A 21,362-nucleotide genomic window follows, 5' to 3' on the forward strand; every position below is an offset into this window, starting at 1 on the left:
CTGCTCTTTTTCCCCAATCCAAAGCTAACCCTTTCTCCTCCTCCTCCTCTCCCCCTCTCCTCTCTCTCTCCCTCCTCCTCTCTCTCCCTCTCTTCTCTTGCCCCCTCCTCTCTTGCTCTCTCCCCCTCCTCTCGCTCTCCCCCTCCTCTCGCTCTCCACCTTCTCTCGCTCTCTCTCCCCCTCCTCTCTTGCTCTCTCCCCCTCCTCTCGCTCTCCCCCTTCCTCTCTCCCCCTCCTCTCTCCCCCTCCTCTCTCCCCCTTCCTCTCTCCCCCTCCTCTCTCCCCCTCCCTCTCTCTCTCCCCTTCCCCTCCCTCTCTCTCTCCCCTTCCCCTCCCTCTCTCTCTCCCCTTCCCCCTCCCTCTCTCTCTCCTTCTCTCCCGTGTTTTGTTGTAAATCGTATTTTGAAGTTTGTAATCACAGATGAGAAACGGACTCCCACAAGCCAGGCTGGAGTCTGCAATGATGTTCAGTTCAGTTCAGCTTTGACACGAGTTCTGATGTAGGCTTCAGTCTGTTTGCAGTGAACAATAAACCTATTGATTAGAAAAAGAAAAAAAAACACACTTTGAATTGTCTGTTTATTTCTTGAGGAGTGTGTGTGTGTTAAACTATACCGGTACATCAAATGTCTTATTTTATTTTGGAGGTACACAAAACGTTTAAATGATAATATATATATTTACAGGCATACAGATAATTAAAATCAATGCACAGCTCTGTATCCCAGGATAATCGGGATCCAACAGGATACTCACCAATCCCCAGAAATACTTCACGGAGAAGTCATTGATAAACTGAAAACTCTTGATTTTACATCAAATTTCAAACTGAAACAACAGCACCACCATCAGTCTACCCGGCTATTTCTACCGTGTTCTCTGCTGGAGAAGCCGGAAGCCGAAACGTAGTTGGTTAGTAAGTTAGTTAATTGTTAATTGAAGCAGCGTTGCATCTGGCAAAACGTCGTTTTGTGATTTTTTTTTTAACAAGCAAGTAAACTACAAATCCCGGCGTGCATTGCGAACGAAGCACACTCTGGGAAGGTTCCATTTTGAAGAAAAGGGAGGTGAGCGTTTTGGGAAAGATTAATCTATTTTTATACGCTGTAAAAGTGCTGATGAATTTCGAAGCGTTGTTTATTATTATTATTATTATTACTTATTTAAACAATGTTACTTAAAAAAATACGCTTCCATCATAAAAAAAAAAATTAATTCGACGAATCCACTGAAACGAGGCGAAGGTTGAGAGGTCGGGGTTGAACGCGACATTGACTCACACAGTGAAGAGTAAGGTATGTTTCAAGATCACGTTATTTCAGAAATATTGTTATAAATCAGTGATTTACTTTTTCTGAAGCCACGTTGTGTATGAAAACACGAGTAACAGAAATGAACGGGTGTCAGAAATCGTATATTAATAACATGAACACACGCTTACAGTCCAGCCACGCTTGGGTTAGATTATATTCTTACCAAAACCGGTAATTTAATTGATTTAGTTTTTATTTCTGAGCATTATACGTGTATTTACTAACACTGTCTACAGCTGTTACATTATATAAATTCGTTTTTTGTATTTTTGTTTATTTATTTATTTTTTTCATTTTTGTTTTTCATTTTTTTATTGTACAGATTTTTATAGGCTCAGTTTTTCCCAAATAAATACAAAAAAACAACCCAACAACAAAAAAATAAGGTTCTTAATTGGGTAGCTATAGTCGGTTTTCCTGTCAGAATATGACTCCCTGCCAGAATTTGCCTCATGTAGCAATTTCTGACGGTTATATAGATGTCAAAATGTGCCACCTTGTCAGAAATTGCCACCTTGTTTATGCTACGGGGAAATGTTTGTCATTTAAGGCGTTATAATAATTCTGAGTACTTACTCGAGTTTGTATAAATTCAAGCGGTACATATATATATATATTAATATATAATATCTAACTAATATCAGAAAACCGACCCAGAAAGGAAATAAACACGGAGTGTTGCGACAAGAAAACAAAGCAACACAAACCAGTTATTCTGTGAACACGCCGCTGAGAAAAACCAATTGTTCTGCGCGACGTTTTCTTCAGTACTGATACTAATACTAACAGGAGCGCTGTTGCTGTTGTTGCTGTTGCTGTTTTTCGGTCCGCAGCGGTTCTGAAGAATGCGTCTCACGGCCCTGCTGGCGATGGCGGCCCGTGTGAAGGTGCCCCCGGATTATCGCTACGGGACGAGCCGGCCGTGGACCGTCGGCGCTCAGAGAATGAACCCGCCTGGTAAGAAACGCCGCAAGGTGTTTGTGGAGCCAATCCAACCCGAGGACTGGAGCCTCTTCAAGGGAGACACGGTGGGTGGAATGCGCAAACCAATTACATCATTATTATTTTTATTATTTATTTCTTAGCAGACGCCCTTATCCAGGGCGACTTACAATCGTAAGCAAATACATTTCAAGTGTTACAATACAAGTAATACAATAAGAACAATTACATCATTATTATGGAGCAGACGCTTTTTCTCCAAAGCGACTTACAGAGCCTAGGGGGGGTGAACTCTGCATCATCAACAACTGCTGCTGCTGCTGCTGCAGAGTCACTTCCAATAGGACCTCGTTTGTTTTACGTCTCATCTGAAGGACGGAGCACAAGGAGGTGAAGTGACTTGCTCAGGGTCACACGCACACACACACACACACACACACACACACACAGACACAGGGAGTCAGTGGCTGAGCCGGGATTTGAACCTCCTGGTATCAAATCCCCCTTTTCTTTAACCGCTGGCCCACCGAGCTGTATTTAAAAACCAGAGGACCTCTGATAAAACATATCTAGGATGAAAAAAAAGGGGGCGATTTGGTACAGGGCTAAATTTCCTCGCCGTGGGTAAACCATTCCAAGGCCGCCTGTGTGTTGTGGTGATTTTCAGCCCCGTGTGATTCGTGGCTTCTGTGACGTGGCTGTGTGTTTCTCAGGTGGAAGTCCTGGCTGGGAAGGACTCTGGGAAGCAGGGGAAGATCAGTCAGGTGATCCGAGCTCGGAACTGGGTGATCCTGGAAGGACTGAACACGGTAAGATATGGAAGCGATGTTAGCTGTACACACTGAGGCTAATCGAGCTAATCGCAAAACCTGGAACGGATGAAACTGCTGCGCAATAGGAGACAGGACCGGGGGTGCATTTTCAGTTTCCAGTTCCCTTTTTAAATCAAACACAGCTGAAAAGAGCCTTCGTTCTTTCTGGAGCTAACACGCTGTTGCTATGAGACTGTCTGTCTGTCCGTCTGTCCGGGTTACTGTACATAATGTGCCCAAGACTCCACTTGACGTAACCCTGAACTGGGCTGAGAGTCACTTCCTGTTTTTTTTTTTATCTCTATTTCCTGTATCTCTATTCCTGTTCCCTTTTAATCAATTCCGACACGTCGTCGCTGATCAGCTTTCTAATGAGCAGCGTTCTGTTAAAATGAGCTTCTCTCAACAGCGGCAGCGCGTGACTTCATCAGCTGAATGACTCGTAATAATCATTTCCTGTCCTGTCGTTTTGGCAGCACTATCGCTACATTGGGAAGTCCGGGGAGTATCGCGGGACGTACATCGCCAGTGAATCTCCGCTGCTGGTCAGAGAGGTTGCCCTGATTGACCCTTCGGACAGGTAAGCCTGATCCCCGTGTTCGAAGCGGCTGTTTGATGTGATGATGTTCACCTGATGTTGTGTTTTTAGAAGCCGTTTGTGAATACAGACACTGAAACGCACAAGGTGCTCCTCAGAACACTAGATATCTACTCAAAATCCCCAGTTTTGTTTTGTTTTGTGTGTGTGTGTGTGTGTGTGTGTGCGCGCATTATCCCACTAGTTATAGCTTTATAATAATTATATTCAAATGCAATTGCACTAGCTCTGCAGATCTCAAATGTCTCTCCCTCTCCCTCCCTCCCCCTCTCTCCCTCTCCCCCCTCTCTCCCTCTCCCCCTCTCTCTCCCCCCTCCCCCTCTCTCTCTCTCCCCCCTCTCCCCTCTCTCCCCCTCTCTCCCTCACCTCCCCCCCTCTCTCTCCCTCTCTCCCTCTCCACCTCTCTCTCCCCTCTCTCCCCCCTCTCCCCCTCTCTCTCTCCCCCCTCTCCCTCTCCCTCTCCCCTCTCACCTCCCCCTCTCTCTCCCCCCTCTCTCTCCCCTCTCACCTCCCCCCCCTCTCTCTCCCCCCCTCCCCCTGTCTCCCTCTCCCCCTCTCTCTCCAGGAAGCCCACGCAGGTGGAGTGGCGCTTCACGGAGGAGGGTGAGAGGGTGCGAGTGTCCCTCCGGTCTGGGAGGATCCTCCCCAAACCCGTGGTGCAGAGGAGAGACGGCATTGTCCCGGAGCAATGGAAAGGCAAGTTGGGGCCCCCCAGCTCACTGTAACCCCTGCCGCACACACCGATTTCATTCTAGTTCATAAACAGGGCTTCTGATATAGTCTGTGTTTTAACCCTTGACTTTTCTACTCTGCTTTTAAGAATTCAGTCGATCCCCGTTCAGCCGTTCGTGTCTCTCGATCACACAGCTGAGAAACGCGTTCGTAGTAAAAACTGATTTCATTTATTTCTGTGAAACAACCAAATGGGCTTTTAAAAATCGTCCCAGCCTTCATTTTTCATTTAGAAACAGAAACGTGCAAACGAGATTGCGACGTGTTAATAAGAGACTCACCTGTATTAAAAAGCAATAATGAAAAATATTTAAATGCAGGACAGGGCTGTATCGCTGACTGCGTTTACATGAATAAAGTCGCTTCTGCTTTTGAAATGAAAAAGACAGACTTATTAAAAACCCATTCAGTTGTTTTCACAGAGAACCCTGAATGAAATCAGTTTTACTACGAACGCGTTTCTCAGCTGTGTGATCGAGAGACACGAATGGCTGAACGGAGATCAATTGAATTCTTAAAGGGGAGGGGAAAAGTCAGGTGGGGGGGACACACAGAAAATCAGAAGCCCTAATTTTATAAAGCAGCTCTCCACAGTAATCAGGAGAGAGTCCATTGGGGCTGACTTGCTGAACGTACCGTTCCAAGCGCTGTGATGTGAAACCCAGCTGTCTGATCAAATCAGCCCCCCGGACAGCAGTATATTCTGCATTCAGTTGACCCATCTGAGTATTGTTACCCTCTAAAGTTTAAGTCTAAAGGGAACTGTTAATAATTCTGCAGACACGTCTCGATTTATAAAAGAAACTGAAGCCTCAAAATGAGCCATTTCTTGGTGTTTTTTATTTTCCTCTCCCCGCATTGATGATAAAGAGGCTTCGTTTTCTGTGCGTTGAGCTTCATAGCCGGCGTGATATTTGCTCTGATCACAGGAAACGTGTCTCACTTACTCGGCTGTCCTCAAAACAGGACGCGGCCGTTTGTAGCCACAACGAAGGATTTGAAACGTTTTCTGCGATACTGATTTCGAGTGAATCAAATGACATAAATACAGCTTGTGTTCTGATTTCAAAGAACATTTAATGAGGTACTTTTTTTAATAGGTGAAGATGCAGAAACAGATTGTGTGTCGAGGTCCAGGCTGGCTGAATGATTTTAGTGTTTTTTCATTGTTTTCGAAAAAAAACAGACGGCCCGAAAGACACCTCGCCCGACGACGCCTTGGAGAAAACTTACAGCGCCTCTCTGAAAACGTTCGAGGAGGAAATCGCCGAGGCGACGGGCGTCGTGGAAACCAGAGCGGGCCGCAGAACGTTCTGGTACTGAGCTGCGATCGGGGCGCCGGGCACAACGGGGAGAGACTGAGCAGCGGGACCGGGCGTGTGGGATCTTTCACGCTGCGGGATACCCCGCGATGCTGGAGTCACTCTCTGAAATGTGTTGTTAAGAAACGGTTTGAACAACTAGCGCTCAGTTTCCTCGCGTACCTTCGGGGGTCGGTCGCTCTGATCCGAACGACTTGGTACTTCGTTGCTAAGTGATACGGGGGCAGAGCGACGGCTTTTTGTACCCAGGAGTGGAAACAAGACTCCCGTTGCACAGCAGCGTCACCCAGTCCAGCTTGATCAGCCCCAGTGTGTCTAGCTAACAAGCTCAGGTGTGTCTGATTATTAAACTCCTAGTGAAACCAGGACTGGATCACAGTGCTGTGCAGCGGGAGTCTGATTCCCATCCCTGTGAGTTTTACCTGTTTTTTTTTGTGACTATTTCAAGTTCCATCAGTCTGGCTTTCATTGAATCAGGGAAAGTTAACAGTGTTTGATGGTTTTGCTCTACAGGAATCCACTGAAAATAAATTAATAAACCACACAACTTGTAGTGTTACATCTTTTATTGTACGACAATTTCTAATATATACACACACACACACACAGTAGTGTGCAAATGTATCAGATCACCCCATTGCTTCTGTAGTTCTGATTTGCTGTGCGTTTGAAATCAAACCGCTGAGATTGAAAATCTGGGAAAATCGTCACTATAGGCAAATTAGTAGCGATGGTCTAATCGAATTGATGCCTTTAACAGGCCACCCATGCAATTCATTTAAAACAGTGAAGAGAAAAGGAACACAGAGCCACACACGGTAAAACGCAGGAGACTTTTTAGAAGTGGTTTAAGACGCCTGATTAAAGCACAGAGCGGTCTGACATTTTCACACACGAGTGTGTTTCTATATCCCTGATTACTGAGCGGAGATTGAAATTCTCACACCCAGAGGTGTTTTCATCCTTCATTGAGTGTTTTATATTCAGGTTTAAAAAACCTGAATATAAAATAAATAAAAAACTCATTTAGAAATGCTACCAACAAAACTTAATAAATGAAATGACGAATGTATTAAGTTTCTCTTTCAAGCATTTCTGAATTCAGTGTTTTAACAAATTACAGATGATCCCTAATTACAGCTCCACAAAGGGTTAAAATTCAGTGCCTGGAGTTCGGAGGGGTACCGGCCGACACCCCCAGCTTTGATCTTGCATAGCCGCGTTCCCAGATTCACCGGGGTGACCCAGATCCGGACCCCGGTAATGAGCTGGGACGCCCGAGTGCTGTGCGGCTCACCCCGTTTGTCTGCTGCGCTTTGACTGCGACCAGGACCAGATTCCGGGGAGAGAGGGTGGGAGAGAAGAGGGGGAGCAGCTCGCAATCCAGTCCTAGAGAGAGAGAGAGGGAGAGAGTGAGTGAAGAGGGGGAGCAGCTCGCAATCCAGTCCTAGAGAGAGAGAGAGTGAAGAGGGGGAGCAGCTCGCAATCCAGTCCTAAAGAGAGAGAGAGAGAGTGAAGAGGGGGAGCAGCTCGCAATCCAGTCCTAGAGAGAGAGAGAGTGAAGAGGGGGAGCAGCTCGCAATCCAGTCCTAAAGAGAGAGAGAGAGAGTGAAGAGGGGGATCAGCTCGCAATCCAGTCCTAAAGAGAGAGAGAGAGAGTGAAGAGGGGGAGCAGCTCGCAATCCAGTCCGAGAGAGGGAGGGAGAGGTGGGAGCTGCAGCTCAAAGACCCATCGTGGATCAAATCCAGGATGCCTGCTTTTCACAGGTGATATTAAATCAGGGTCGGGGTTCAGTTCCTGTTTTCAATGCAGCTTCCCATTCAATTCAATAGAACTAGGGCTTCTGAGTCTACCGGAAGGAAGCCGTAATAGTGGTATTTTATGTTTGACTTCGAAATGTCACATTTTTCAATTATTGTCAGTTTTTTGTTAAGTATATGGAAAACTGTACAAAGTGGTGTATAGTCCAATAGGTTAACATTATTCAGCAGGTTTCATTCGACTTTATGAAGCAAAATGAGTTCGTTCTATAGGGTGAGGCTAAACTTTTGGCCAGAGCTATAGGTCGGATTTGGTGCTCACCCTCCCCCCTACCCCCCTCACCCTCCTGACTCAGGTACAGCATTCTGTCCAGCAGCACTAAGCTCTCCACAGCCGGGGCCAGCAGCAGGACCAGGCAGAAGTAAGCCACCACCCTCCCCTGCTGAGCCAGCAGGGCCTCCAGAGAGGGGACCCAGTCCAGGGGCCAGTCTGTAGGGAGCTCCAACCGCTGCAGCCCCAGCCGAGCGTACCTGAGAGAGACAGAGAGAGAGAGAGAGAGAGAGATTCACTGCACTGTCACACCGCTACGGACTCGAACACAAGCAGCAGCTGGTTTTAATAGAGCTGTACAGCTCTGGCCAAAAGTTATGTTGCTCAGGGTCACACAAACACACACACACACACAGGGAGTCAGTGGCAGCGGATTTGAATCTCCAGGTATCAAGACCCCCCTTTTCTCTAACCGCTGGGTCACACCAGGCCTCCTCCACTTGAGGAGGCTGTGTGGTCCAGTGGTTAAAGAAAAGGGCTTGTAACCAGGAGGTCCCCAGTTCAAATCCCACCTCAGCCACTGACTCACTGTATGATCCTGAGCAAGTCACTTCACCTCCTTGTGCTCCGTCTTTCGGGTGAGACGTAGTTGTAAGTGACTCTGCAGCTGATGCATAGTTCACACACCCTAGTCTCTGTAAGTCGCCTTGGATAAAGGCGTCTGCTAAATAAATGAATAATTAATAATACACTTACTCTGCGAACGAGAGCAGGTGAGCCTTCTTGATGGTCTGGATGCCTGCTCTCTTCAGACTGGGCTGAGCCCTCCTGACCAGGGTCTCCAGCACAGCCCTGTAGCAATGAGACTGCAGCTCCCCCCTCTCTCCCCGCAGCCTCTCTGCATAACTCTCCAGAGCGTGACAGGCCGCCTCCCTGGCCTTGCAGGACAGCTCGTGACCGGGCAGGCCCTGGACCCAGGAGCTCATCGGGTATCCAAAGACTGGCCCCGCCCCTTCAGCGCAGTCTCCTCCCCCTGGGCGGGGAAGGGGAGGAGCCTGGAGCCCCGGAGGGGCGGGGTTTGAGAGGGTGGTGAGCTTCATGTAACAGCAGGCCACTGATGTGATGGCCACGGCCTGGGGGCAGCGGGCAAAGTGGCGCAGGAGGGTGGCACTTAAATCTCCACAAGCATGGAGCCCGGTCAGGACGAAACCTTTTGAATGAAGAGTTAAAAAAAAGAAAAGATATTTTTATAAATTTAGCGTGTGTGTGTTTTTTTTCTACTTATTTTTTTATTTGTTTACTGCTGATTTTTACCACACCTTTCTTTTTTTTTAAAAGCGATCATTAAAAGTGAGTTCTTGTTTGACTGTAGCCAGTTTAAATTGGGAGGGGGGAGGGGGGAGGGGTTGTATTTGGTCATATTATTATTTATTTCTTAACAGACGCCCTTATCCAGGGCGACTTACAGTTGTTACAAGATATCACATTATTTTTACATACAATTACCCATTTATACAGTTGGGTTTTTACTGGAGCAATCTAGGTAAAGTACCTTGCTCAAGGGTACAGCAGCAGTGTCCCCCACCTGGGATTGAACCCACGACCCTCCGGTCAAGAGTCCAGAGCCCTGACCACTACTCCACACTGCTGCCCTATCTTTTGCTTGGTTTTGTAGGCGATTTACTTCAGCTAATTTTTTTTATAGGCAAAAGCGCTTCTAATTTATCATGAAAGGTGCTACATAAGCAATTAAAAGATGGATTGATTGATTGAAACCTTCCTGGCTGTTGGTTCCGTGAGACTCAGGTGGGCCGTCCCGGCTATCGGAGATTCCCATTGGCTGCTGCAGTAGAGTCACAAACTCCTCCCAGGATGCTCCGGGGTTGACCCAGCCCGCCACGTGCCTGGGGAGGGGGTCACAGGGGCCATCTGGAGCCACACCCGTCTAAAATAAAGACAAGCAGGTTTTTTCTCAAATGTCTGCGCAAGTCCCACGTTCAGGCGTGGTAAGAAACCTTCATTAAGAGGGGCCGGCTCACCTTGGCTCCCGCCCTCGCCCTCTCCTTCAGAGCGACACTCCGCAGCTCCCTGTCCAACTTGGTAGCCATGGAAACGAGGGCGGGGTTAGCCTCCACCCCGGTGACGGACAGCCCGAGACCCAATGAGAGGAACCGAGTCAGGTGACCCTGGAAGAGGGAGGTAGCCAATCACCATACAGCTTTAAAAAAAAAAAAAGTCTGATCAAAATAAAACGAAAGTTCTTCGTTAACGAGGGACGCAGAGGTGCTGCTGCATGCAGTCTCAGCCTCTCGTCTTGATTGCTGCTATTCCTGGTGTGCTGGTAGACCCGCCACTGAGCTGAGACGGCTTCAGCCTATCCAGAGCTCCCAGACAGCTTTCTCACACTCGTCTTTCTCAACATCTCACTCCAGTGCTCGGGTCCTTGCATTTGGTCACTAGCGAGCTGCCCCATTTGATTTGAATAACTTAGAAGGTCCTTCTTGGAGATGGGACGGCCCTAATCCATGATCTACTAACTCCTGTCTATTCCTGCTCCTTCATTGAGATCGGAAAGTGCAGAACTTAGTTGTTGCATGCCCACCACCGCCCAGCCCCTAGAAAAACAAAGTGAAAAAAGGTGCCATTTCGATTCTTTAGCTCACCTGCCCTGATCCAACATCCACGACGTTCTGACAGCTGGTGAGGTCACACATTCTCTTCACCAGCTGAGAAAGAGAGACAGACAGACAGACAGTCCTGGTGAGTGAACGTCAAATCTCAACACACTCCACTAGAGGGAGCCAGAGAGAACAACAGACAGGCCCTGTACATTAACATTAATAATAATAATAATAATAATAATGATAATAATAATAATAATAAGAGTCATTTAGCAGACACTTTTATCCAAAGCGACTTACAGACTAGAGGGGTGAACTATGAATTCATCAACAACTGCTGCTGCTGCTGCAGAGTCACTTCCAATAGGACCTCGTTTGTTTTACGTCTCATCCGAAGGACGGAGCACAAGGAGGTTCAGTGACTTGCTCAGGGTCACACATTCACACATTCACACACACACACAGGGAGTCAGTGGCTGAGCTGGGATGTGAACTGGGAACCTCCTGGTATCAAGCCCCTTTCTTTAACCACTGGACTTGCAGGGTTGGGGTACTGTTTTTCAATTCCAATACCCACATCTACTTTTTAAAAAATCAATCCCAACACATCATCGTTGTTTGCCCGGTTTTGTTTTAAAGGTACATGAAACTGTGTTTTTAAAGCTGAGTTGAACACAAAGCCTCTTTTTCAGGATCTTGAAAGCTGGTTCCAGGAGACCCCCGGGAGACCTAGTTTGAGGTTTGCTGTATCAAACCCCCAAGTCTCCCTGCCTGGTGTGCCGCGCAGCGCCCTGAAACCTACAGTCTCCTGAAACCAAGCTCCAAGCCACAGAGCGATGGCTTTGTGTTCCTTTCAGCTTTAGATCGATTCTTCCAAAGCAAGTGCAAAGAGATTTGTCGCTGCTGTCACCCTGTAATGCAATCCTGGGGTTCACTTACTGCCCCCAGCTTGCGAACTTCGTGCTGTTTTTTGGGCTTGACGTGTTTTCGGAAGACGTGTTTCAGCGTGGAACTCCGGCAGCTGTTCTCCCAGAACTCCTTCGACTTCCCACTTCCTGTTTCCTGTGCCGCCCCGCCGCGGGGCATTCTGGGAAAGGCCAGGGCGCGCGCGGTCGCTTTGAAAGCCAAGAGGGAGAGAGGCCACACAGACGGGTAGCTGAAAAGCCAAAGGGATTATCTATTATTTATGTTGGTCTTAAAATAATAATAATAATAAAATATATCAATAATATACACAACGGAAAGATTTAAATATTAAGGAGGCCTTATCAACTTTTTTCTTTTTTTAAAACATTAAGCTTTGCTCATTTGAATGGTGTTTTTGAGATTAATAAGTGGCTCTGGGTTGAGAGGTGAAAGGTCACATTGTCAGATGAACTTTGGCTCATTCTAACTGGGTGTAGGTGCAGAAAGACTAGCCAGTTTAAAACTACCCCAGCCTTAACCATAACTAACTCTAACCCTAACCAAGAACTGATTCAAATCTTAAGCTCAGTATTCAGATTCTCTCAGCTGGCCCGTCTTTCTACACCTCTGCTATCTAATGGTATGTGCAGCTGTGGGCAAAAGTGTTTGCATCACCCTATAGAATGAACTCACTGTGCTTCATGAAGTCCAATGAAACCTGCTGAATAATGTGATGTTAACATGTTGAATTGCACACCGCCGCTTTGTATAGTTTTCCCCAGATACTTAACTTAAAACTGGATAAAATTGAAAAACGTGACATTTCGGAATCTAACATGAAACACTGTACTGCTATTACTAGAGCTTTGGACTCTTGACCGGAGGGTCGTGGGTTCAATCCCAGGTGGGGGGACACTGCTGCTGTACCCTTGAGCAAGGTACTTTACCTAGATTGCTCCAGTAAAAACCCAACTGTATAAATGGGTAATTGTATGTAAAAATAATGTGATATCTTGTAACAATTGTAAGTCGCCCTGGATAAGAGCGTCTGTTAAGAAATAAATAATAATAATAATAATAATAATAATAATAATAATAATAATAATAATAATAATAATAATATGATGACTTCCTTCCGGTAGACTTTTTTTTTTTTTTAGCAGTATCATTTTGTAGCTTTGTTGATTACATGACGTTAAATAAAATATCTAAAATATGTTCATTTATATATATATATAGAGAGAGAGAGAGAGAGAGAGAGAGAGAGAGACAGAGAGAGAGAGAGAGAGAGAGAGAGAGAGGGAGAGAGAGAGAGAGAGAGAGAGAGAGAGAGAGAGGGAGAGAGAGAGGGAGAGAGAGAGAGAGAGAGAGAGAGAGAGAGAGAGAGAGAGATGCCTGTTGTGCTTGTTACTGCAACCTTCCATTTCCTCTCCTCCGTCTTACCTCCTCCCACCTCCGGGGGCGCTGTCTAGAAGCAGGTCTGCCAGCTGCGGGCCAGAGAGTTCGCACAGAGCCTCCTGCCAGCCAGGGGGCAGCGTCTCCCACAAGCTGTCGCTAAAAAACTCCTGCGGGAGGCGTTATCAACGTCAGGTACAAATATAACCTCTAATCACTATCGCAATGCAGCCTTTAGGAAAGTGTTGAAAACCTGGCACTGCATTTATCTGCAGGACACAACCAAGCTGAAGGGATCTGCTATACTTACTATAATGTGGGAGTCAATGATGTGTCTGTAGGTCGAGAGAAAACAGCAGAGCTTGGCAGCCATATGCTTTTGTTGCTCCACGGAGAGACGCAGAGACCCGAATACTATGCCTGGATTAGCCATGTGACTGACGCTGCCACCTAAAACACAGAAACACAGTTCAGTCTCCACGCCTCAAGCCTGCCCTGGACTGGAGGGAGCACCCTTTCTCTTAGGGGGGTGAGGGAGGGAGGTAGGGAGCAGTTCAGTCTCTGTGCCTCAAGCCTGCCCTGGACTGGAGGGAGCACCCTTTCTCTTAGGGGGGGTGAGGGAGGGAAGGAGGGAGCAGTTCAGTCTCCGTGCCTGAAGCCTGCCCTGGACTGGAGGGAGCACCCTTTCTCTTAGGGGGGGTGAGGGAGGGAAGGAGGGAGCAGTTCAGTCTCCGTGCCTCAAGCCTGCACTGGACTGGAGGGAGCACCCTTTCTCTTAGGGGGGGTGAGGGAGGGAGGGAGGGAGCAGTTCAGTCTCCGTGCCTGAAGCCTGCCCTGGACTGGAGGGAGCACCCTTTCTCTTAGGGGGGGGTGAGGGAGGGAAGGAGGGAGCAGTTCAGTCTCCGTGCATCAAGCCTGCCCTGGACTGGAGGGAGCACCCTTTCTCTTAGGGGGGTGAGGGAGGGAGGGAGGGAGCAGTTCAGTCTCCGTGCCTCAAGCCTGCCCTGGACTGGAGGGAGCACCCTTTCTCTTAGGGGGGTGAGGGAGGGAGGGAGGTAGGGAGCAGTTCAGTCTCTGTGCCTCAAGCCTGCCCTGGACTGGAGGGAGCACCCTTTCTCTTATAAATACCTTAAAATAAACAAACATACACTCAAATAAACAAATAAAACACTATTTTTTTTTTTTAAAAAAGGTATACTTACGGGTTTAATTTCAAATCGTAAAAAAATACAAATAAACAGGAAATAAATAAATAAAATAAAATAAAATCGCATCAAGCATCAAGGAAACTGGTTATCAGACAAATATATATATATATAAAAATAACTAAATTAAATGTACAGCGTTGAAATGGAAACACGCTTCTGAAAGCGAAACACGGGAAGTCGTTCTCACAATGACCCCAGTACCCCGGATGCGACTCGTTGCTAGGATCCATGCGGCCTGCCCGGGTAGCTGCGGCACGCATCCTGTTTTTACACAATATTTTTAAAACTCCGTTTGGATTTTATATATATATATATATATAATTTCTGCTTTTTATATTTTTCTGTACGTCTATACAAGGAGAAAAAAGGGTAAGGATAGACGTCAGACTGACGTGGTTTGGCATAGTTGTTGTATGAAGATGGTACGTAAAGTGATTAGTCGACCCTGTTTTTAAATGTTATTGGATCATCCAAGAGGTAAATAAATCAGATTTATTTTGAGGATTAACTGTAATGTATTTCGCTGTTCAGTAGGACAATGCTGTAAACAACAACGTCATACTTTATATAACGAAACAAGACTGGTTCAGCATGAAGATACTAAAAAATATATACTTTCGACACAGCTGAAAAAAGGGCTTTTGTCCGAAACGTCGTGAAATATATATATATATTTTTTTATGTATCGCTTTTCCTGTAGAACACATCGAAATACTTTAGAAACAACATTTAAAAATACAAAACAGTTTTTTTTTAAACAGAGCGTTCAGACAGAAGCCATATTATTACAAACAACATATATAAAAAAATGTCGACCCAGCCAGGGGACTTCTTTGACCTGAAAAAAGAAACAAGGACCAGGGTTCTCACATGAAGATTAGATAAAGGGGCAAAATTTCAGAACAGAAAATAGCAGGCACGTTTTTCAATTTTTTTCCAGTGTTAAGTATCTGGGGAAAACTATACAAAAGCGGCGGTGTGCAATTCAATATGTTAACATCACATTATTCAGCAGGTTTCATTCGACTTCATGAAGCACAGCGAGTTCATTCTATAGGGTGATGCAAACACTTTTGCCCAGAGCTGTACATACAAGTAGTTGTCATGCAGTCAAAAACCTATAAGTACCTCCAATGTTTTGATCCAAACACAGGCTCCCTTGAGAAAGATATATACAACATATTGAAACGTTGGGCAGCTGGCTCTTTGAGCTAATATATATATATATATATATACACACATATATTTTGCACACACTGTTCATTTTCCCTTGTTCATTGTTGCTCTAGATGTTCACAACCAGAGCTTCACATGGACATGGAGAAGGGGTCGGTTTTAACTCTGCTTCGATGGTTTACTGAAACTCAAACCGTTCCCTGAGTCCGGTCCTGGAGGCGAGGCGAGGCTGCTGATTTAGTTAAAGGAAGAACGCTAGGTTTTCACAGCGCCCCAGGGCTGTTGAAGAGTCGCACGCGGTATTACAGGCATAGCCATCGGGGCGCGCGTTCTCATCTCTGTACCAAACGGCTCTCCACAGCTGGCTGCGGCAAAAGAAAAACCAAAAAAGCCGGCGACGGTTTGAATTCTCGAAGCAGCTTTCAGGGCGTAGTTGGTCCCAGTAAAGTTCTTTTCCCAAGATGTCGGATTTGATGCTGAATCTGGATTTGTCGGCCGGAGGCAGCTGTCGGGGGCGCGCGAAGGATCCGAGCTCCAACGGGCAAGCACCAGCGCTTCTTAAAAAAACGGAAATCCTGGAGAACAAGGGCTACCTGCGACAGAAACAGCTGCCTGGGAGAGGGCAAGGGCATTCGAAAAACCGCCAGCCTTGGCACAGCGGAGGCCCCCAGAGCCAGGGCAACTCAACCGGTCGCCCCCAACCTCCTTTCGAGGGAACTGGGCCCAGATGCACTCAGGGGGGTCAGCGTCAGCCCCCCGTGGGCGCCGCCCCTTCCCAAACAAGACTGGGGGGGCCCCAGTCCACTGCCCTGCCCTCGAACGCAGACCTTCTCGGGGAGTTTGAGAACGGCTTGTCCACTCTTTCATCTTCCTCCTCCTCTGCTGTCGCTGGGAAACCTTACAAGTACCTGGCGATGGACTGCGAGATGGTCGGCACGGGCCCCAGGGGGACGCGCAGCGAGCTGGCCCGCTGCAGCATCGTGGGTTACCACGGAGACGTGGTCTACGACAAGTACATCCTGCCCACCAATCCCGTGACGGATTATCGGAGCCGCTGGAGTGGAATCCGAAAGCAGGACCTGAGGAACGCCACGGGGTTCAAAGAGGCGCAGAAAGAGGTAGGGGAGGAAAAGGGTGGAAACGTTTAGAGCGGGGTGGGGGGGGCAGCAGTGTGGAGTAGTGGTTAGGGCTCTGGACTCTTGACCGGAGGGTCGTGGGTTCAATCCCAGGTGGGGGGACACTGCTGCTGTACCCTTGAGCAAGATACTTTACCTAGATTGCTCCAGTAAAAAAAACAAACTGTATAAATGGGTAATTGTATGTAAAAATAATGTGATATCTTGTAACAATTGTAAGTCGCCCTGGATAAGGGCGTCTGCTAAGAAATTAATAATTAATAATAATAATAATAATAATAATAATGATAATGATAATAATAAACTGGCTTTGAGTGAAAGAAGCAGCTGAAACCATCGCAGACCATTACTAAAAATATCCATTCTTCGAAGGCAGTGGGAACCGGGAATTGAAAAGCAGGAATTGACCCCCCCTCTCCCCCCCCCCCCCCCCCCCCCCCCCCCCCCCCCCCCCCCCCCCCGAAATCTTGATTTGCAGTCTGACTTGTTTTTAAAAGCGTACGTGAAGAATGCATTGCCCCCCCCCTGGTTTTTCTAATGCGTCTGTGTGTTTCAGATACTGAAGATCCTGTCTGGGAAGGTGGTGATCGGACACGCCATTCACAATGATTTCAAAGCGCTCGGTTACTTTCACCCCCCAGCCCTGACCCGGGACACCTCCCGAATCCCGCTGCTCAACAAGAAGGCGGGGATCCCCGTGAAAGAGGCCGCCTCCCTCAAACGACTCACCAAGATGCTGTTCAGCAAAGACATTCAGGTGAGGAGAGGCTGGGAGCACAACTGCAGGGTTAACACTGGGCTTGGTGCTCCAGCCGTTAAAGGTAAAAAAAAAAAGGGGGCTTGATACCAGGAGGTTCAAATCCCGGCTCAGCCACTGACTCACTGTGTGTGTGTGTGTGTGTGTGTGTGTGGGACACTTGGCAACATTTTGTGGCAGGGCCCATCTCTTTGCTTTGCCTCGCAGAACAGGGGCTGCACAGCAGGGGGCAGCAGAGTTGCAAAGCGAACCAACCCTCATTCAGTTCTGTAGCTGTTGTCCTAAAGTTTCAAATATTATATTTTTTCTCTCTCTCTCTCTCTCTCTCTCTCTCTCCAAATTGTAGTCTCGTTAGTTAGGTATTTTGTTCACTTTGACATAATTATTATTATTGTTATTATTATTATTTAGTCACTTAGCAGACGCTTTTATCCCAAGCGACTTACAGAGACTAGAAGTGTGAACTCTGCATCATCAACAACTGCTGCTGCTGCTGCAGAGTCACTTCCAATAGGACCTTGTTTGTTTTACGTCTCATCCGAAGGACGGAGCACAAGGAGGTTCAGTGACTTGCTCAGGGTCTCACACACACACACACACACACAGACACACACACACACAGGGAGTCAGTGGCTGAACCGGGATTTGAACCTCCTGGTATCAAGACCCTTTTCTTCTCTCGTATTATATCAGCTCAGTGTGACAAACTTGCGTTTTTTCCAACTAACTTGGTTCCAGCAGTCCGTCCCTCTTTTGCTTTGAACCCCGTGTCTCGTTTTTTGTGCAGGTGGGCAAGAACGGCCACTCTTCAGTTGAGGATGCCAAAGCCACGATGGAGCTCTACAAAATAGTGGAGCCGCAGTGGGAGAGGACCCTGGCTTCAGCGTCCGAGAAACAGACCCCCAGCCCCCAGCAGAGGAACGGTCTGACTGGACCCCCCCTTCCCATCCCTCCCACCGCTCCCTGAACATTATGAAATGTGATTCTTTTAAAAACCATCTACCCAGAGTCACACACACACACACACACACACACACACACACACACACCTGATTCCCAGTTTGAGTGTGTGTAGAAATCTGTAGTGGTGTTTTTTTATCGAGAACAGATCTGGAATGCATTGGATCAGTATACCGCAGCGATGGAAATAAGACTCCCCATTCCACTGCTGTTTGATCCGTTCCAGGTTTTACTGCGAGTTTAATCAGACACACACCTGAGCTTGTTTCCTGCTGTGGCTAATCAAGCTCGTATTAAATAAAACCTGGAATGGGTCTGCGATAGGAGTCTTATTTCCATTGCTAACTGACTGGATTATTTGGTCTGTTAACCACGGCCATGTAAAACGTTTGCCATTCATCATATTTGATTATGTGATGTCAAATAAAATATCTAAATTATATTCATATAGTTGTTTTTTTTTTGGTTCAAAATTCTGGTCGCAATCCTAAAATTCTAGATGATGCAAAACTTTGAATAGCAGTGCAGTATTTCATGTTAGGTTTTCGAAATGTCACGTTTTTTCATGCCAGTTTTTCTGTTAAGTATATGGGGGGGGAAAGCTACAAAGCGGTGTGTAATGTTAACGTAACATTATCCAGCAGGTTTTCATTCGACTTTATGAAGCAAAGTTCATTCTATAGGGGGATGCTAAACCTTTATCCAGAGCTGTATATTTTGACCAATGCATTTGAGTGAATTAATTTGCATTTGTGTCGTTTTTCAGTTGGGTTTCAATGCAACTGAGGTGCATGCATTTGTGTGTTCAAATTCCCTTTGTAAGATTTACGAGCATTTGCATTTGAATGGAGCTTGGGCTCAGCCCTGGTGTAGGTGATGCTGCTTCAGCAAGTGATTTAACCTCCCCTTAACTTTGAGCCTTTTATTCGAGTGATTTATCTATTTATTTATTTTTTTAATCTTGAGTGCTGAGCTGTTTTCAAACGGGTCTTCCCCGCTGGGTCACTTTTGATTTGATCCAGAATTGAAATTCGAGCGACGGGCTCGTTGACGGACGTGCCCAGTCTCCTGGGACTTGGGGTAAGGCTGGACGCTCAGCGATGTGTTGAAACGTTCGGCTCGGAATTTAAACGAGAAGGGAAGAGGCAGTTACTTCTAAAACCAGCAGGTTTGAATTTAAACAAGGAGAGAGAGAGAGAGAGAGAGGGAGGGAGAGAGAGAGAGAGAGAGAGAGAGAGAGGGAGGGAGAGGGGGAAAAAAAAGCTTTTTTTCCTTTTAAAAAGAGTTGCCTCTAGGTTGTTTTATAGGCTCTCTGAGAGTTGCTATGGCAACCTTAAAGAGCCCTGTTTTTTGGCACATCCTGCCTTTTGTGTGTCTTTTTTTTTACTGGAGCAGAAGTCTCACACGCTCGCCAATGGCAGTCTTAATGATAGATTCACACACAGGCACGGGATATTTATCGACTGTTTAGTACCGTGGAACTGAAGTTCGGTGAACGGCCGATTGCTTATGAATTAAATACTTATTCATCGCACTCAAAGCGCTACCGTAATTCTACCAATTTTGCATCTGTTGTGTTTTTTTTTTTATGTGCAAGCTCCGTTTTCACATCACAGCCTTCAGTATGTTATTTACCTCTATGAAACGGGATCATGCTGTCTTGAGCAGGGTCGAGCTACGTCCCTATTTTCCTTTTTAAAATCAATTCCCGTTCCCTTTGAATCAATTCCGACACGTCATCGCTGATCAGAATTGCAATGGAGCTGCGTTCTGTTAAAATGAGCTTCTCACAACAGCGGCGACACGCGGCTTCAACTGAAGTCGCTGTTTGTGAGTCACTTAAACTGGCTTCCAATGAAAGAAGCAGTTGATCAGTCGCAGCTGTTATTACGTCTCTGAAATTCCGATTCCTTGTCTGATGGAAACAGTAAAACATAAAAAACGGCTTAAACTGCTGGGCAGTGGGAGTTTTGGTGCCATCGCAGAAACCTGCAGCCACCCGGAGCTACAGCGTCGGAGGACAACGCAGCCCTGGGCAGCTTACAGGCAAGCCCGCAGGTGCCCGGCCAGACCACCAGCGGTCGCTGGTGCGCGGTGAGCCGAGGACACCCTGGCTGACCTAACCCCCCCCCCCCTCCCCCCGGGCGGCGAAAGGAATAGCCTGGACTCGAACCGGCGACGTCTAGATTATATGCCGCGGAGAGTCTTTACTGGATGCGCCACTCGGCAGCCCTCGTCTGGGTGTCTCGGAGAAGCTCGTTTTGTTCCTGGAATTTTTTCCTTTCAAACCAAATCTCTTGGAATCCTCTGCAGGATATTTATGGAAAGTCCAGTGCTTGTCTATCTCAGTTTGCTCACATAAATATAATAATCTGGGCACACCGCGGGCCGTTTTAATGTCTCTAATATGGACTTGCTTCCATATCTGCTACTTTCCACACCTCTGTGCTGTTTTCACAGACAGTGGGTATTTGCAACATCAGATTAGACAAGGAGGCTACCTGAACACACCAGTATTTGTTTGATGTTTTCTCCACACCTCGCCAGGCTCAAGGGTTTTGATCAACTCTATGACCTTGCAGTAATGGCTATAGCTGGACTTGCTATTGCATTGAAAGATATAGGGCAGCAGTGTGGAGTAGTGGTTAGGGGCTCTGAACTCTTGACCGGAGGGTCGTGGGTTCAATCCCAGGTGGGGGGACACTGCTGCTGTACCCTTGAGCAAGGTACTTTAATTAGATTGCTCCAGTAAAAAAACCCAACTGTATAATTGTATGTAAAAATAATGTGATATCTTGTAACAATTGTAAGTCGCCCTGGATAAGGACGTCTGCTAAGAAATAAATAATAATAATATACTGCAAGCAACGTCAATAATATCTGCTTTGAGAGGAAAAAATGCAGCAATGCAGAAGACAAGAGAGAGAGAAAGAAAACTCGCTCAGTCAACTGGAAAGCGAGTTTCTATTTGCTGAACCCCCCCACACACACACACAGTACTTTGTTAGGGAGATGTTGGCACTCAGTCTTGCCTGGGGAGGGAGAGAGAGAGTCAGCAGAATTTCTCTGCTGTGAATTCAACACCATGACATGAATTATATATCGAGTGTGGCTCAGCCCGGCTCTGGAGAGCAGAAATAAGAATTCAACACAAATAATCGCCTCGTAATATGAATCCCTTTTATTAAAGGGAGCGGTGACGGGCGGTGTTTGAAATGCGTTTGCATCTCCTCGCTGGTCCTCCTTTGCGTCGGGCTGAATTCAGGTTCGTTCTTGGCGTTAATTTGCAGATGTTTTTAAAAAGTAACCGGGTTCCGAAAAAAATACAGCGTTACCCGTCACCCCTCGCGTTGCTACAACTGTTTAAATAACGTACCTGTCATTTTTTCTTTTCGTTGCTAACACCCTGACAACTTTTTTACACTGATAACTTTTTGAAGTCTGTTTCAAAG

The 21,362-nt window shown here is 46.7% G+C and overlaps 3 protein-coding genes across 5 annotated transcripts; 2 read left to right on the forward strand and 1 right to left on the reverse strand.

The window, feature by feature from the left end:
- Positions 1-2,158: 2,158 nt before the first annotated feature.
- Positions 2,159-6,266, forward strand: LOC131705216 (large ribosomal subunit protein uL24m-like). The gene is made up of 5 exons (XM_059007547.1): positions 2,159-2,341; positions 2,969-3,064; positions 3,544-3,647; positions 4,231-4,361; positions 5,584-6,266. Exons 1-5 carry the CDS (start codon positions 2,159-2,161, stop codon positions 5,718-5,720), a joined length of 651 nt encoding a protein of 216 aa, XP_058863530.1. The 3' UTR covers positions 5,721-6,266.
- A 130-nt stretch (positions 6,267-6,396) lies between these two features.
- Positions 6,397-14,024, reverse strand: LOC117395649 (methyltransferase-like protein 25B). 2 transcript variants are annotated; one of them, XM_059007538.1, is made up of 10 exons: positions 13,876-14,024; positions 12,984-13,123; positions 12,722-12,843; positions 11,312-11,528; positions 10,415-10,477; positions 9,791-9,937; positions 9,528-9,696; positions 8,508-8,961; positions 7,824-8,011; positions 6,397-7,108 (listed from the first exon to the last, which is right to left on the reverse strand). In XM_059007538.1, the coding sequence occupies exons 2-10, from the start codon at positions 13,104-13,106 to the stop codon at positions 6,951-6,953; spliced, it is 1,641 nt and encodes a 546-aa protein (XP_058863521.1). In that variant the 5' UTR covers positions 13,107-13,123; positions 13,876-14,024; the 3' UTR covers positions 6,397-6,950. The 2 variants fall into 2 exon arrangements, with proteins under 2 accessions (XP_058863521.1, XP_058863520.1); XM_059007537.1 differs by having other exon boundaries at positions 6,973-7,308.
- An 87-nt stretch (positions 14,025-14,111) lies between these two features.
- Positions 14,112-18,356, forward strand: LOC131696555 (interferon-stimulated 20 kDa exonuclease-like 2). 2 transcript variants are annotated; one of them, XM_059007543.1, is made up of 4 exons: positions 14,112-14,250; positions 15,171-16,175; positions 16,750-16,950; positions 17,738-18,356. In XM_059007543.1, exons 2-4 carry the CDS (start codon positions 15,519-15,521, stop codon positions 17,915-17,917), a joined length of 1,038 nt encoding a protein of 345 aa, XP_058863526.1. In that variant the 5' UTR covers positions 14,112-14,250; positions 15,171-15,518; the 3' UTR covers positions 17,918-18,356. The 2 variants fall into 2 exon arrangements, with proteins under 2 accessions (XP_058863526.1, XP_058863527.1); XM_059007544.1 differs by having other exon boundaries at positions 14,174-14,358.
- The last annotated feature ends 3,006 nt before the right edge of the window (positions 18,357-21,362 follow it).

The sequence above is a fragment of the Acipenser ruthenus genome, chromosome 35 (genome assembly GCF_902713425.1).
Source record: "Acipenser ruthenus chromosome 35, fAciRut3.2 maternal haplotype, whole genome shotgun sequence".
NCBI lineage: Eukaryota > Metazoa > Chordata > Actinopteri > Acipenseriformes > Acipenseridae > Acipenser > Acipenser ruthenus.

Bases quoted from the DNA above. Each gene is read 5' to 3' on its own strand.
- LOC131705216 (XM_059007547.1), top strand. From the start codon at position 2,159: ATGCGTCTCACGGCCCTGCTGGCGATGGCGGCCCGTGTGAAGGTGCCC. The intron at 2,342-2,968 runs GTGGGTGGAATG...TGTGTTTCTCAG, and splicing joins GCCTCTTCAAGGGAGACACG to GTGGAAGTCCTGGCTGGGAA. The intron at 4,362-5,583 runs GCAAGTTGGGGC...GAAAAAAAACAG, and splicing joins TGTCCCGGAGCAATGGAAAG to ACGGCCCGAAAGACACCTCG.
- LOC117395649 (XM_059007537.1), bottom strand. From the start codon at position 13,106: ATGGCTAATCCAGGCATAGTATTCGGGTCTCTGCGTCTCTCCGTGGAG. The intron at 11,529-12,721 runs GTAAGACGGAGG...TTGGCTTTTCAG, and splicing joins GCCCCCGGAGGTGGGAGGAG to CTACCCGTCTGTGTGGCCTC. The intron at 8,962-9,527 runs GTTTCAATCAAT...TTCATTCAAAAG, and splicing joins CGGAACCAACAGCCAGGAAG to GTTTCGTCCTGACCGGGCTC.
- LOC131696555 (XM_059007543.1), top strand. From the start codon at position 15,519: ATGTCGGATTTGATGCTGAATCTGGATTTGTCGGCCGGAGGCAGCTGT. The intron at 16,176-16,749 runs GTAGGGGAGGAA...TGTGTGTTTCAG, and splicing joins TCAAAGAGGCGCAGAAAGAG to ATACTGAAGATCCTGTCTGG. The intron at 16,951-17,737 runs GTGAGGAGAGGC...TTTTTTGTGCAG, and splicing joins TGTTCAGCAAAGACATTCAG to GTGGGCAAGAACGGCCACTC.